The sequence below is a fragment of the Dreissena polymorpha genome, chromosome 15 (genome assembly GCF_020536995.1).
Source record: "Dreissena polymorpha isolate Duluth1 chromosome 15, UMN_Dpol_1.0, whole genome shotgun sequence".
Classification (NCBI taxonomy): Eukaryota; Metazoa; Mollusca; class Bivalvia; order Myida; family Dreissenidae; genus Dreissena; species Dreissena polymorpha.
Window position 1 is genome coordinate 11,866,564 of NC_068369.1, and position 15,963 is coordinate 11,882,526.

Sequence of the window (15,963 nt, forward strand, 5' to 3'; positions counted from 1 at the left end):
ACCCACCAACGATTTTTAAAAATAGCCGGTCAAAATAACGATAACACGTGTTTTAGAAGAAACTAAACATCAATTGTGTCTTATTCTGTGAAAATTGGGCAAAATGCATACGTAAAATGTCGTCCCAGATAAGTATGTGCAGTCCGCACAGGCTAATCAGGGACGACACTTTCCACTTTTATGGTATTTTTCGTTTAAAGGAAATCCCTTCTTACCGAAAATCTTGTTTAGGCGGAAAATGTCGTCCCTGATTAGCCTGTGCGGACTGCACGGGCTAATCTGGGACAACACTTTACGCACAGGCATTATGCCCAGTTTTCTCAGAACGCGACTCAATTTATCATTTAATATCGATTAACAAATAAATAAATATCACTGCATACATGTATACTCGAACACACCAACTGCAACAGCATCGGCATGATAGGAAATTGCCAACGGAGCATATGGGCCAGATATTTTATGATCATATGAGTCGTGTTCTGAGAAAACTGGACATTATGCATGTGCGTAAAGTGTCTTCCCCGACTAGCCTGTGCAGTCCACACAGGCTAATCAGGGACGACACTTTTCGCCTTAATTGGATTTTTGCTAAGACGAAACTTCATTTAAACGAAAATTGTCATAACAGCGGTTATTGTCGTCCTTGCTTAGCCTGTGCGGACTGCACAGGCTAATCTGGGACGACACTCTTCGAACATACATTATGCCCAGTTTTCTCAGAATGCGACACATATGAACACATCACGGTCTCACACAGTTCGAAATACGCATGTTAACAATTATAACTACTTTCACAGTTAGCTGAATATTTTAATCAATATCTAAACGTCCAGATAGTCAGTAACTTTTTACACATGTTTTATGTTACAATATTAAAACCGACTCTTACACCAATGTGTTGGTTTATAGGACTTGCTGAGGAGATCTTTCGTACACTGGTGGCTGTCATTATGAAAATATATTAACAATACTTGTGATAAAAGCAATTAAAAATACAAACGTTCGGCACACATTTCAGCTTAAATACAATGATAAAACTACTACTAATAATAATAGAAAAAACGTGACACAAAAAGATACCACAAGACATCACTTCGATTAACAAAACCCGACGAAACACGACACCATAAACTCTCCATCAACAAATAACACATGCAGCGACGAACATGTTATGCAGTTTAAGTAAATATTTAAATTATAATATGACTCGATTTTTTCAATACTCCATATTCATTTAACTTTTCGAAATACACTTTAATCCAGCTTAACAGCGTATTAACATTCTTGCTGAGTAATCTTTAAATAAAGCAAAAAGTGAATTAATGACGTATATGGCATTGACACAAATAAAGAAAATAAATAAGAAAATTGGAATTATGATGCGTTTTCATTTTACAGAATAAAATAAACGACTTTGAAGAACATATTTATTGTATGTTCATATGACAAAAATAAAAAATAAACGCGGATATCGGGTAAAAATATTCCAGAATCAACAAGAAAAAAGAAAAAAAATCATACCACGACGTAGTGCATTTTTTACGCAAATATCAACAAAAACAGCTAAAACGTATTTTAAAAATATGTAGCGCAAGTGTGCATGTTTAACACTTCTAACTTCATAAAACATATTCATGCTTAAAATAATTAATTATTTCTTTAAAAATGGGGACTAAGAGGTATAATACACAGATAAACAGTTTATTGCCTAAATTGTTTAGTAATCTACCAGGCTCGCCATGAAAAAACAACGGATTGCTTTCTAATCCTTAGCCTCACATGATATATTTCACAACGATGGGATGGAACCATTTATTCTCTATATCATCGATATCTATATCATTTAATAAATAACCAACATTTATCTTGAAAACTTTCGGTATATTTAGATAATATTTTTCAGCAATTGAATGTCAACCAGATTTCGGACGACCATTTATGCCTAGCGTCTAGAAAAAAGGCATTTGCAAACAGCGTAGACCCAGATGAGACGCTGCATGATGCGGCGTCTCATCTGGGTCTGCGCTGTTTGCATAAAGGAATTTCTGTAAGAAATATTCTAAATTTATAAATAAATATACTAGACATCCCTAATTTTGGAAATAAATTGATCCAATGTAGAAGGATGGGAGAGTCCACTAGGCATAAATGGGTTAAAGTAGACAGGATTAGACAGGAAGCGACCACGGAAGGCGCCTGATAGTACAGAGAAGCGTTTGTGAAAGGACGATGTGAACTTAGGGTCGAAAATGGCCCTATGGGATTTATTCATGAACTTTACCTGAAATAATTATTAAATATGTTTTGAAAAGCATTAATAAAACCCGTAAAACAAATATGGTATGTTTGCAATGGTAACGCATTCAAACACATAGCCAAAACTTCAAGATGTTCCAATAGGGCAATAGAAAACATACTAAAACAGTTGCTGTATTTATTGTATAAGCGAATGTTAAACAACATAAAACAGTATGAACTATCGCATTTCATGGCATTTGACTTTTTCGAAAATACAGACGCCACTTTCGTGAATCTAGTTCTTTGCAGGTAAACACATGTTTACAAGTTTTATGTCTCTGGTTTTGAAACGGATATTTTAATAGCAAAAACGTCGTAGTATCAAGCAAATTACACATTCTTAATTTATTATGCGTGTCAATATGGTTTAAAAGTCTTCAACGTTGACCTACGTTACGGAGTTGATATCCCGTGTAGTGAAAGCACACTGGGGTGGCATGGTCGATCATCTTTTTGTAACTCTTACCGGTAAGTTCGTTTTTGCACATGAGACGTTAAACTAAAGTGGAGTGTATTTGGTTTTTAACATGCGGATTTAACCCATTTATGCCTAGCGTCTAGATAAAAAGGCCTTGGCAAACAGCGTAGACCCAGATGAGACGCCGCATGATGTGGCGTCTAATCAGGGTCTGCGCTGTTTGCTTAAAGGAATTTCTGTAAGAAATATTCTAAATATAATAGACATCCCTAATTTTGGAAATAAATTGATCCAATTTAGAAGGATGGGAGAGTCCACTAGGCATAAATGGGTTAATTACGGAGTTGATCTCCCGTGTAGTGGTAGCACACTGGGATGGCATGTTCGATCATCTTTTTATAACTCTTACCGGTAAGTTCGTTTATGTATTTAGTTTTTGACGATGCTGTTTCAGCATCGTCTAAGGCATGATACCATAAAAAAAAATCGTCACAATGGCGACCTATGTAAAAGACAGTCCGATTGAGATAATGCTCGGGTCGTCGAAATACCAAAATCCCTGTAATTACCGAAATCCCCAGGTTTTCCACCGAAATTCCCAGAAATCCCCTTAATATTGATTATTTCTCAAAATACTGCGGATATTAATATAGAATATTGCAAAATACACTGAAATCACTGATGAAACATTGTTTTCATCCAAGTTTGATCGTGAAAAACTAAAATATAAACATTATTATTGGGATTCCCTGTATGAATTCATAGTGCATATTTGCACAAGCACGATCAGGTACCGAAATCCCCGCTGTAAAGACCTTCAAGTGTCAAAAATTCATCTGGGGCTTTTTTTATATTATAAAGCAGCGGTACAGTCAAAAACTTAACAACAATATCCCACTTCTGTTGAAAAATATTGACTTGTAGCGGGGATTTCGGTAATTCTACATTCGCCTAGCAGAGTTGTCGTTCGTGTTTCAACATTCAAATTGTTTTACTTTTTTTTTAATCGGTGTATTTAAAGATTTAAAGATTTATAAACATAGCTCCAGCATCAGAGCTTCAGGCAATGAATATTTCACCCCTTGATATTTTTTCTAATGGATATTTTAGCTAGTTCCTATATTCAATACAGTCAAATATATGTTAAGTAGTATCTGTACTAAAGATTTAATTTGTACATTAAATATTATTTTTAGTGTTAAAAAGATAAAGTAGAAGTGTTAATGTTAGATGAATATAGAGCCTTAGTCAAATTTTGTTTCGTACCCAAAATGTTCGTACCCACATACACAATTGCGGTGATATAGATAAACTTAAATTGGTGTTTTATATCCGACCTCTTCAAAAGCATCGTCATACCAGTACTGTCAGTACTTTGATTAACATGTGGAATCAAAGTAGACAGGATTGGTCAAGGAGGATACGTATAATGTAACTCGCACAATCCTCCATGGGCCAAACGATAGGTCAACGAGAAGGCGATGGTGCAATAGCCATAAATATTTGAGATTCAAGTTGCTTTGGATAAATATCTGCTACACACAAGCTAAAGTTTTCTTTTGTTATAGACAAAGTCAATTAGTTTAACTGTTTTCACACATAACACGCATTACTATTTTGATTTTAGTTAAATTGCTGTTATGGTTTGTAACCGTAATTATGCAATTATATTCGACATGAAACACATGAATTATATTAGCACATCGATAAGCATTTCAGTTTACGTCTGATGACAAATTTCACACAATTATTAGAATGTTTTATGGATATTTAATGCGGAAAACTATAGCAAACAGCACAATAAGGTATAAGCCTAGATGACATTTAACAATTTGAGCTCGACAGAAAAAGAGGATTTGACACTTAACAAATCAATTTTGTAATGCAACACGCAACATAAATGATAGCATCGGTCGTAACAATGTCGCTTGCAAATATAAATGACTTCTTAATGGCGCTTTTACGACAGATGTAATTTTCCATGGGAATATATATGCGTTGTTGGCAAACCAGCTTTGTTTATAATAATAGATTCACTGGTTAACACAGTACTTTAATGGAGAGAAGAATGACTAATCGGACTCAACAAACATTCAGTCTTAAATTTATAAAAACATGTCTTAAAATTAAACCTGGTATGACATGAGTAAATTTGTGCACGAATATTGCATACGGACAGACGGCGTTTATGGTGCATTGTACATAATAAATAATGTATAAAATTCGCTTTAACGAAATTCTATGTCTGCAGACGGCAAATACCTTACTCTTATTATTCACCACAAGTAGTTGCAACATTTAGAACAGGTTCTCTCGCAAAAGGAACACGCGTAAGTATCTAAGTCATGCAGTCACTAAGCTGCCCTTTAAAGTAACATTACTACTCAAAATCAACGAAAATTTCGTACAATATTTCGTAAAATAAAGCTAAACAATTAAAAATCATTGTTCCTTATGGTCATTGTCGAAATTTCAACGCCAGATGTGGTCTGGAAAAATAGATGTTTGTGGATTCAAAATGCTCGTTTTTATTATGGTTTTAACATGGTACCATTTTAGTGTTCGTGTGTCGTATGAACAGATATATTCGCAGGAAATTTACATGGAATTTATTGTGGTCACAAAGAATTAAAAACGAGCATTTTGTATCTACAAAAATCTATGTAATCATACCACATCTAGCGTTGAAATTGTGGCTATTGCTATGAGGAACACTGATTGTTTAGGTGTTAACTTTATTTTACGAAATACTTTACGAAATGTTCGTTGATTTTGAGCGTTATAGAGACTTTAAAGTAAGACTTTTATGTAAGCGGTGGTAAACATTTATCGACGTTACTTTTTCCCTTTAATAGAATGACGTTGGTGCTAAGTATGCTATTTATCCCCTCTTTTGGAATAGCCAGTATAAGAATCATGCATTTATTTACTTATGTGTTAAACAAACTGTCGAATAATCTGCATGACTATCATTTAACCACATGAAGGACTAAACTGTTCTTGGATAGTTGTTATTTAGCAACTGAAAAATGTCAATGTTTGAACATTGAAAGCAGTTGAAAATGCACCTGTTTAACAGATACAAGACGAAATCATGTTACTGTTATATGCAAATGTGTACCATACTCGTTGGTCCGCTTGGGAGTTTTTTTCATCAAATAAAGTGTATGTAGTTTGAGCAAGCTGGGTACTTTTACCCACCAACAGATATAACCCGGAAAACGCATTTATTAACGTGTTGTCAAACTCAAAGCAAAATAACATATTGAAAAATGCCGAATCAACGGACCAATGTCTGTAAATGCGCATGGTTATTGAACAACTGCTTTGCAGATGTGTTTTACTTAGATACAAAGTAGTTTCAGCAAATGTTATTACAATGGCATTATTGACAAAGAGACAATTCAAGAGACAGCATATCCGAATAGTTGCAGTATTTTACATTCTAGGACAATCATAGAATGTACCGTTTCTGGATATAAATAAGCGAAATACTATGCACTGGTGTAGTAGATGACATATAAGTAAAAGAACAACCCCCCCGCCGATAAAGACATTGGTCTGCATAGCAAATATTATACACATTGACAGTGCAAACAGCATTACTTAAACCAACAGTTTGGAAACACGTCATATACGTAACTCATGTATACCACTTTACCACAGTAATGTACACTTAACGTTTATAAATCAAAATGCCGTTGAAAATCGCAGATAACAATGCCTATGGAAGTGTCAGCTGTTCAAGAGCTGTGTATTCCTACTTTGCAAACAATACATGGTACTTGAATAAGAATTGTATTTTAGTTCATTATTCAAAACATTAATTACGTAAGCAAAGTCGATAATAAGTTTTTTTTTACAATGCAGCGTAAAACATAACAATTCGAAGATTTGTGGACCTTAATTTCTGTCCAACATTATGTCCTTTGAAATAGAGCAACCATTTAATTAATATATAAAGGCATAATTACAATTCAGTGCATAGTCAGTTTCAAATGGCTATTACGTCACTTTGTCATATAAACGTCGGAAAACAGACGCGAGTGATGCATTTAAATGAATCCATACCGTATAGCCTCTAATGAATTATATCACGTTACTATGATTTTTAACTTTGCATATAATACAATAAATTACACTTTACTCGCGAGCAGTTAAACAATAAGTATTGACCTCAGAATATTTAACTACAGGGACGTTGATATTATAATATGCATTAATATTAAACAAACAAAAACAGTCAATAAATTTTGTCCAATCGAAAAGTAAGATTGTTATCATTACAAAGAGCATTAATACGCACGTCAATTGTACGAAATATTACAAATACTAGAATTTTTATTAAATGTTTTTAAATAAAGATCGACATGTTGCATTAACTTATATCGATAAGTCCTAATTTTTCTGATAGTAAAAAATTGATAGTCAACTTAGATCCAAAAGAGTCCACAATGCAGTTAAATTACATTGCTTATAATTATTATAATTTCGTTGAAAACATTAAATTGCCAAAACATTGTTTTGATATTTGACAAATGATTTAAAACTAAATAAAATCGGCAAAATGTAAGGTAAGTTAAATAACGGCAATGTCAAAAAAAAGATTCATATCACCAATAACGATGTGTGTTTAAAAATATATTTCTGTTTCAATATTTTACCAAACAGTTGCGTTAGTTATCTAGTTTTTTAAACTTTCACAAAAGGATATATAGGCTGTTTACGTAAAAAAGCCGACTGTTTGATTGTATTGACACATTCAATAAAATTATCAAGATAGCAAAGTTAACTTTCTTAAGTTTCCTTATCAATTCATCAATTAGTTTTCTTCGTCGAAAACCGTGTTAATCAAACAAAGCTACTTCAAATCGCTTCGCTGCGCTTTGATTTACCGCGTAGAGTGCAACATACCATCTGTGGAATGTCAAGCCAGTAAAATTAATCAGCCTTAGTGTAACAGATTAATTAAACAGTATTGATCTAACCTTTGTTCACATTTGGCAGCAATGCCTTTGTTCAGTTACGTTGATACACGTTAACGTTGTTCATATACTTAGTGGATGATGTATGATTGTTCGTCCGAAAAAAACATGTTCGGTTGTTCTTAAGCCGATTAAATTTGATGGACGTTTTATTACAACCAACCTTGACGGATAGTACAAAACCTCTTAAACGTGTCATATTGAAGATGCAGCATATGGTTGCATTAAGAATAAGGACACATTACTATTAGGTGTTGGTTAAATAAATACCAAAATCAGTTGGCATAGTTTTTTGTTAAATTATATACAAGTATACCAAATGTAAGATCAGTCTTAAGTGCGCTTGGAAGTTATAGCGCGCTTGAATGAATACACTATAATCCGATTTATAGGACAATGTATGTTCTTGGAAATTTGTAAATGAGGAAATGGTCCTGGTCTTACATTCAATATTTAAACCTTTGCTTGTATCGAAAAGACTTGAAATTCACATTGACACTAGAAAACTGTATTACTGATATTTTAACTGAACAACATACACGGTGTAGATGCATATCGGTGGCCTCTCTGTCAAAATGCTGCTTCTCTGTTCATTCTCGGCTGCCTCTCTGTTATTAACATGAAAAATGGATGATCGTAATTCACAAAACAAATAAGAAAATCTAAAATTAAAACCCGTAAACACATTTGTATATAAAAAGAGGTGGTCCGTGAGTTGAAGTATATATCCAGCTACAGGTTCACAGTATTCCGCAGGTCCAAACACTTATCACAAACTCTATCGAAGATGGAATGATGACGAGGGTGGTGGAACAATCGTGCATACATGCCACTTTGATGACTTTTTAACATAGCTTTCCCGTAATATGTAAAATATCTAATGTCATTGATATCATCTTTATGATCAAAATTTTACGGTCAATGTGCGCTATATAGTAATATTCGTCAATTTTACTTAAAAAATGCCTACTTTTGCTTTCGTTGTGGCACGGAAAGCCTCTCGATTGGCTCACTTTTCTGGCACGGGAAGCCTATTCGTCGATTATATGTAGCCGATAGCGTTAGTCCAAATAATTACGTTAAAAGTCCCTTTTCGCCTTTGATATTTACATCCAATATTCTGACATTTAAGTTTTTACTATCTATACTTTTAACAAATGTTAAACTCATTTTACTAGAAAAATAACAATGTTAATCGACGACTAGGCTTCCCGTGGTTTAGCCTAAACTAAGTATAAATCTCAAATTTACTTATGCTAAATAAAAAGAAGTGAAACAAGCTCAACTGGCAGTAAAAACGTGACAAATGCTTTTATGTTTTATACGGAAATGTTTGTGTCTGCAGTGTGTTTATTGAGCTCGAATTACTTTAAATGCAAGTATCACGTTTACGTTTCTCCTTTTTATTTTGTTGTTTCTTAACCTCTAAATCATGAAGAACGGTGTCACAGATATTAACGAACACAACACGACATGTGTATAGAGGCTTTGAAAAGAGAAATACAATTTGAATTTTAAAGAAAAGGAAGGTTATAGTTTTTTTGTTGTTATTGCATAATACAATTTTAATTTAGGATATCAATTTTACAATTTTGCATCCAAATGTTTAGCTATTATATTGATATATTATCCCGGTTAGTGTCATTAAGGAAATAAAACATCTGTACGGCATACATACTTCATAGCCGAAAATTCAGTCGTTTATTAAACAGTTATTTACATATCAATGCAATCCAAAATCACATTTAATAGATTAAAACAGGTTTACATTATTCAAACATGAATATAATGCCGCTTTTCCAAATTTAGCTTTTGGAAATGACAGAGACTTCATGTGAAAACATTATATAGCATTATAATATAGTTTTTATTTATATTTATGACAGATATTATTATGCAACGAATATTCATCGTATTATCAAACTTAGGTCGACAAATTGAAAGATGCAAGTATGCCATGTATGTTCGTGTTTTGCGTTTATGGAATCAGGAAATAAAGCTTAAAATAAATAACTATCTGCATTAAAGCGCGCTTTTTTCGTTGACATGTATGCACCGCAATTTACCACAGTTACGTCTACCACGTGTAATGTTTTTGGTTGCTAATTATTGATGACTTCATACTTTCATCTGATTCACAACTATTAACATCAAAGTAAATAATATTCACAACAGGCAATATCGCAACGATCTGAATACTTGAATATGGCATTTATATGCAAAGCCATCTATACACATTCGTATGATTTTACCTATTTTAACTACCTATTTTATCAATTGACGAGCTCCCATCACTTGACATGCAAATACAATTTTGTTGATAATTTAATCAACTTAAAATTATATTTGCTTGTGAGATATATCACTCGCTGTTTTCAATTATTTAATCATAATTATAAAATGATATTTGCTTGTCCAGCGGTTGCAATAGATTTGCACATTTGTACTACGGTTATTTTGTAAGTTTACATGTGCCGATGAATTGTGAAACAGTTCATTGCCATACAAAGAAAACATTGCATTGCCATACACAGGTATTAGCCATGGCCCGTTAATTATAAGGAACTTCAAAAATCCGTAGTATTCGCAACCTTAAATAACAAAGGACAATCAGGAAAAGAACGAAAAAAAAACAATAACAGTTTAAAGCACAAATAAGGCTTTAAAATCGAGTAAGAAAAAGATTTATCTATGCCAATATTAATATTCGAAAACGGCTGCTGCTTCAGCGTTGACGAATTCCCTGAAAAGGGCCTTTTCACAGATTTTGGCATGTATTGAAAAGTGTCATTACAAATCTCCAGTACAAAAACAAGAATAAAAGAAAAGAAAGAAAAATGTAACCCTCAACTTGACTCAAACCACTGACTCTCTTGGACCACTCGACCATCCGTGCTCATACGATGGATCGTGTATTTTATACTTTATATAAGCCATCCTCGTAGTATCACAAAATATAATGACAACAACAGAACTCTCCAAATCGTTTCGCGTTGCAACGCTTTATAATTTTCAGATTTTCAAAAGATGCATATAATGGATATTTAAAAGCATGGTAAATGTTCAGTATGACTGTTTCCTCACAAATATCAAAACTACAACGAAGATTGACGAATCCGAAACATTCTTTTTATTTTTGTCAATTTACCAAAACGAGAACAGGCACCTTTAAAGCAATATGTATTACTTATTGAATATTTTCATCGACTGTTCAGACCCTTGCGGATGTTGAAACGTGTGCGCATACAGATTTTACAACGAATCAATAATTGATTAAAAGCTAACACAACAGCTTCTGTATCCGACTTTTGCACGAATGCACCCTGCAAACCCTGCCGAGATAGTGAGATGAATGCACAGTAAAATGTTTGCCTAATAAGAACGTCGACTTGTTGATGTATTAAGAAGCGTTATTCGCTGTTTAAAGCACCATATATTATCAGCACATCTACCTTTATTGATGTTCAAAGTGAGACCTATACGTTAAATAACAATTGTGATTGTTCGGTTTTTAGAGCATTCATATAAAGATTCGTCATGACATTACGCTAGATTCGAGTAATCTTTATAACAAAATGCGTTTTATTTCGAAGTTTTTGTGCTGCCTTTTTATTGGGCGTTTATTGGTTAACATATCGGTGTCACTATCATAATTCTAATTGCAAAGGAGTTGAAAGAATTGTGTGAAAGTGTAACTATACAATGTCAATCGATACAGTTTCTGTCCCATAAATAAAGAGACTGAAATTAAATTAAATATAGTATGAACTATTTACACAGAAATTAGTGGTTGATTCTAGTAATAATACTAAATATAGTTAATATTGCAGATGTGAACACCAGTTAATAAAATAAAGGAAAAGGTTGTTATATCAAAACATTAACCCATTTATGCCTAGCGTCCTGAAAAAAGGACATCGCAAACAGCGTAGACCCAGATGAGACGCCGCATAATGCGGCGTCTCATCTGGGTCTGCGCTGTTTGCTTAAATAAATTTCTTTATGGAATATTCTAAATATAGAAATAAATATACTTGACACCCCTAATTTTGGAAATAAATTGATCCAATTTAGGACGATGGGAGAGTCCACTGGGCATAAATGGGTTAAGGATCTTCAACATCTATGCATGCTCAAAAACTTATATAACATTCTGTCGTTAAATAAACACTTATTCGACATTCAGTTCAATGTGCCATTAAAAAACATAAAAAAAACTTAAAAAATGTTTGCATTATCCAAAATGGCTTTAAAAGAGACTTCCATCATGTCATTCGAAAATCGTCGCTTGCGGAAATAACCTCAACTTCAAAGAGCGCAAAATATTTAATGCAGCTAATTTAGGATGTTGCACTTTCCATTTCAACAAGGCGTGCTGTATTTTATTTTCTGAAACTTTGCATTTAAGGTCTGTTTGGGCTCTTATCTCGCGTCGTGCGCTCATATTGGGCATATTCTATGACACATCGGATCCAATAAATTACATAATTTGGATAACACAGACATCCACAATGTTTGATCTTGGATCATTTCAGTCTATTCATTGCTGTATGCACTTGAATCTTACAACCCCACGACTTAATAAACATGCATCGAAACACGATACACACCTTGTTTCATGGCATTCTGCGTCAAACATGAAAACGATCGTTTAAGGGTGTGTATTTTTGACCGTTCATGCATATGTTCCTGTATTATTTGTCTTTCTGTTCAAGCGACGAATGTAATACGCTGTTTTAAGTTCCCATTCCTATATTTATGGTCTAATTAAATAGCAACAATTTGTAAAACTAGCTTTATAACAAGTATTTAACATTATAAACCGACGAACATTTTATACGCTCTCACGATGAAATTAAAGGAGATCTTTCTTAATTATTAACCAACTCGAAAGTTGCCTGTGATAAGTTCACTGACTTAAGTTTCGGATTTAACCTGAAACATGGGACAATAGAAACCTATCAGTTTACAACCCGTCCGGCTTTTAATACGGTTATATGATATAGACACGAGGGCCTTAAACTGCGGAAAAAAAAATCAAATACGTGGCTTCAATAAGCACAGCATTAAATCCCGATTTCTGGTGTAAACATGTTAAAATAATGCTTATTGTGCGCTATTTTCACAACGTATTCACTTCTTTGTAACTAGAGTCTATTTATTATGCACCAGTTTGAGCTTAAAAAGATGGTGCAATACAACAGAAACTGTATGATGCATAATGTAATAGAGGTACTGCGTGTGTTGATAAAAGTTGAACTTCTCATATTAATAGCCAAAATGACAATCGACTTTTAGGCTGAATGTTATTGAAATAAATTAAAGGCCCAAAAGATACACTTAATATTTCATCACGCACTCACATCGTCCTTCTAAATTACCCATTTGGCTTTAGATTTAAACACAATTTATAGGCTACAATGTGACTAACATTCACAGACCAAACCTGCCTAGTAAAGCTAGAAAATTTGCACAAAGAAGTTTTATTCGTACAAAAATAACTCATTCTGGCTTCGTATCGAATTATGATATGACTGACAAAAGAGTCAATTATTATACTGTATATTTTTCTCAAGTATCGAACTCACCAGATTTTAGGTCCACGTTATCCATATTGTAGAATAAATCCTGCATGACCCCGTTCCAAGTCTTTGTTTGGTTCTCCGCTGAATTATTAGATCTTTTTCCGAATGACACAGTGTCACTCACAGGGACATTCTTGGAATTAAATTCCGACATGTCACGGCCCTTTTCTGAACCAGTCTTAGTCACGAAAGCACTCACATTGTTTATAGTTGCGAAAATATCCTCATCTAAATCTATTCCAGTCACGTTGTTATGTATATAACTGTCTCCACAAATATCCGGTAAGTCCTCAATAACACCTGATTTTGCATCAGGTGGTTTGTGTACCTGCACTTCTGTCAAAATTATATTCCCCCCAGATTTTTTTCCAGATAAAATCGTATCGCTTCCATCAGGTTTCACTTTATAATATGTTTTTCCAGATTCGGCTGGATAAATGCTTCCATCATCTGAAATATTAATTGCATTTTTCAAAACGTCGAACTTTGTGTTTGAAGTTCTAATATCAATTGATTGAGAAGTACAAGTTTCGGGACATAATGCTGCAGCAAATGACTGTGAATTACTTTGTAAGTTCCTTATTTGCGACATATTCGGCTTGTCTGGAAGAATTCCCATCGACTGAGTGGTTGACTGAGGGAAGGGTTGACTAATCGACTGGCGTGTCCTATTGTTATGAATTAGCTCACTGACATTATTTCCTCCCCTTGTACGGGGAGCGAGACGCGGTGGATCATCTGTGATGTTGAACGACGTCACATCGCACTGAGAATTATCCGTTTGAGAAGTAGTTGTCTTTGACTCTGATGCAAGATGTGATTCTAAGTTGGTCGTTGAATCTTTGTTTGAACATTTTGTATATGAACGCCAGTAACCGGTACGACAATTATCTATATCATTAATGCTATCTGCACTCTCCTGTTTGCTTCTATTTCTAGACGGTTTAGTGGTGTCATAATACAAATCACCCGACATACCTGTCCCGCTGTTGCCATACCGATAAGTACTACTTGTTTGAGCAACACAATCATAACTACGGTGATTTAAATTATGCATCTTCCGTTTATAATTAATTTCGCCTCGAGGTACTTCTTCGTTGCCTTCATTGCTATTTTGAAAATGTATGCTGTTGTCTAACGGGGTGATGAATTTCAAATATGAATTATCAGACGTCTCAATGGAATGTCTATCCTGTGTTTGATAGTGTGGACCATTTCTTTGTATTTGTTCAGTGTCTGAGTTATAAGACAGTGCATCAAACCCAGTCTCTTGCATCTGTTGTATACGCATATGTTTCCTTTCCATTGAAAAGTGGCGATTACTATCATAAGACTGCTTTGGACAAACGCGGGCATTATCAAACGAATTATTTACCTTCGGTTGAACTGAGTAATTATTGCCCCTGTTTACGCTATGATTCAATCGGTGAACGTGTCTCACCGTACTGACTTCGGTATCAGGCAAAGCAGCGTTTTCGAAGATCGCCTTCTTTCGTCTTACATTGGCAACGCTGCATTGAAGTCGACTTGAAGATGACTTTTCCGCCTCAGAAGCAGTTTCAACGCATGTTGACCTCGTGTCATTGAATGACGACGACCGCGTGTCGACGTCATAATTAATGTTCGACGTCACGCAGGTATTTTTAAAGCAAGATGGAGTGTTTTCACGGCAATAGCACGGTTGTTTTATTGACTCCGGCTGTCTGGACGTGCTCTGATACATTATATCACAACGTGGCACTTACTTCACATTTATCCACAGGTACCGTTTCTAGCAAATGCTTCACATTTGACTACTCCTTCCCAGACATTTACAAGACAACTCAAACCTATCCTGTGCTCGATTATCCATTTGTTTCTCGATAAACACATATTGTGATTAGGTGAAAGTGACAGAATTCATGTAATTGTTATTATAGGGAAAATCACATTATATAAAGATGTAATGGCGTAAAGTATTTTTTCAAAATCATAGGATTCTTACAGCGTACTATTTCTTAGAGCACGGTTAGTTTGTGTTGATACCCCACAGTGAGTTATTAACTTCTACTATATAGATTAACACATCGTGCACCACGCAAGTTTGAAACACGACTGCATTCGATTATCCTAAATCCACTCTTAATCGACAAGATCCCTCAGTCGATTACAGATCTAAACAAATAAAACTCACCGATCCTGTCTGATACATTTGCATTTCATTCATTTTATTTCTAGAGGTAGCGGACATGTTTTGAAATTTCATTGATACTGGCTTATCGTTATCACACGTTCATTTTCTTTATTATCGATTTCAACTCAAACTGCGCACAATACAGCGCTAATTTATAAATGATAAACACAATGATGTATTATCTAAATCGAAGATTTGCGCACATCAAACCTTTCAGCCCGCTGTATCCATTTATTTCTCTGGTAATATGTCGATACATTCCATGTGTGTGATGTGTTCCCAAATGATGCGTAACCTAAGTGACATGTTCATACTGCAGTGTTTATTTAAATAGCAAAAACTAATTCAGTGCATTTTATCTCTGCAGCACATGTCAGTGATACATTTAGTTTCATTTTAGTGCTTTATAGATGAAATTAAGTTACACAATTTGAGATTTACATATATATTTTTATCAGCATCATTTGACTTTGTATTTTCCCAAGTGCTCCGCCTTAGTCA

At 34.3% G+C, this 15,963-nt stretch overlaps 1 protein-coding gene across 1 annotated transcript; it reads right to left on the reverse strand.

Annotated features, from left to right (window-relative positions):
- Positions 1-13,275: 13,275 nt before the first annotated feature.
- LOC127860885 (uncharacterized) lies at positions 13,276-15,490 on the reverse strand. Its single transcript, XM_052399192.1, has 2 exons — positions 13,857-15,490; positions 13,276-13,739 (listed from the first exon to the last, which is right to left on the reverse strand). Exons 1-2 carry the CDS (start codon positions 15,010-15,012, stop codon positions 13,276-13,278), a joined length of 1,620 nt encoding a protein of 539 aa, XP_052255152.1. The 5' UTR covers positions 15,013-15,490.
- Positions 15,491-15,963: the final 473 nt, after the last annotated feature.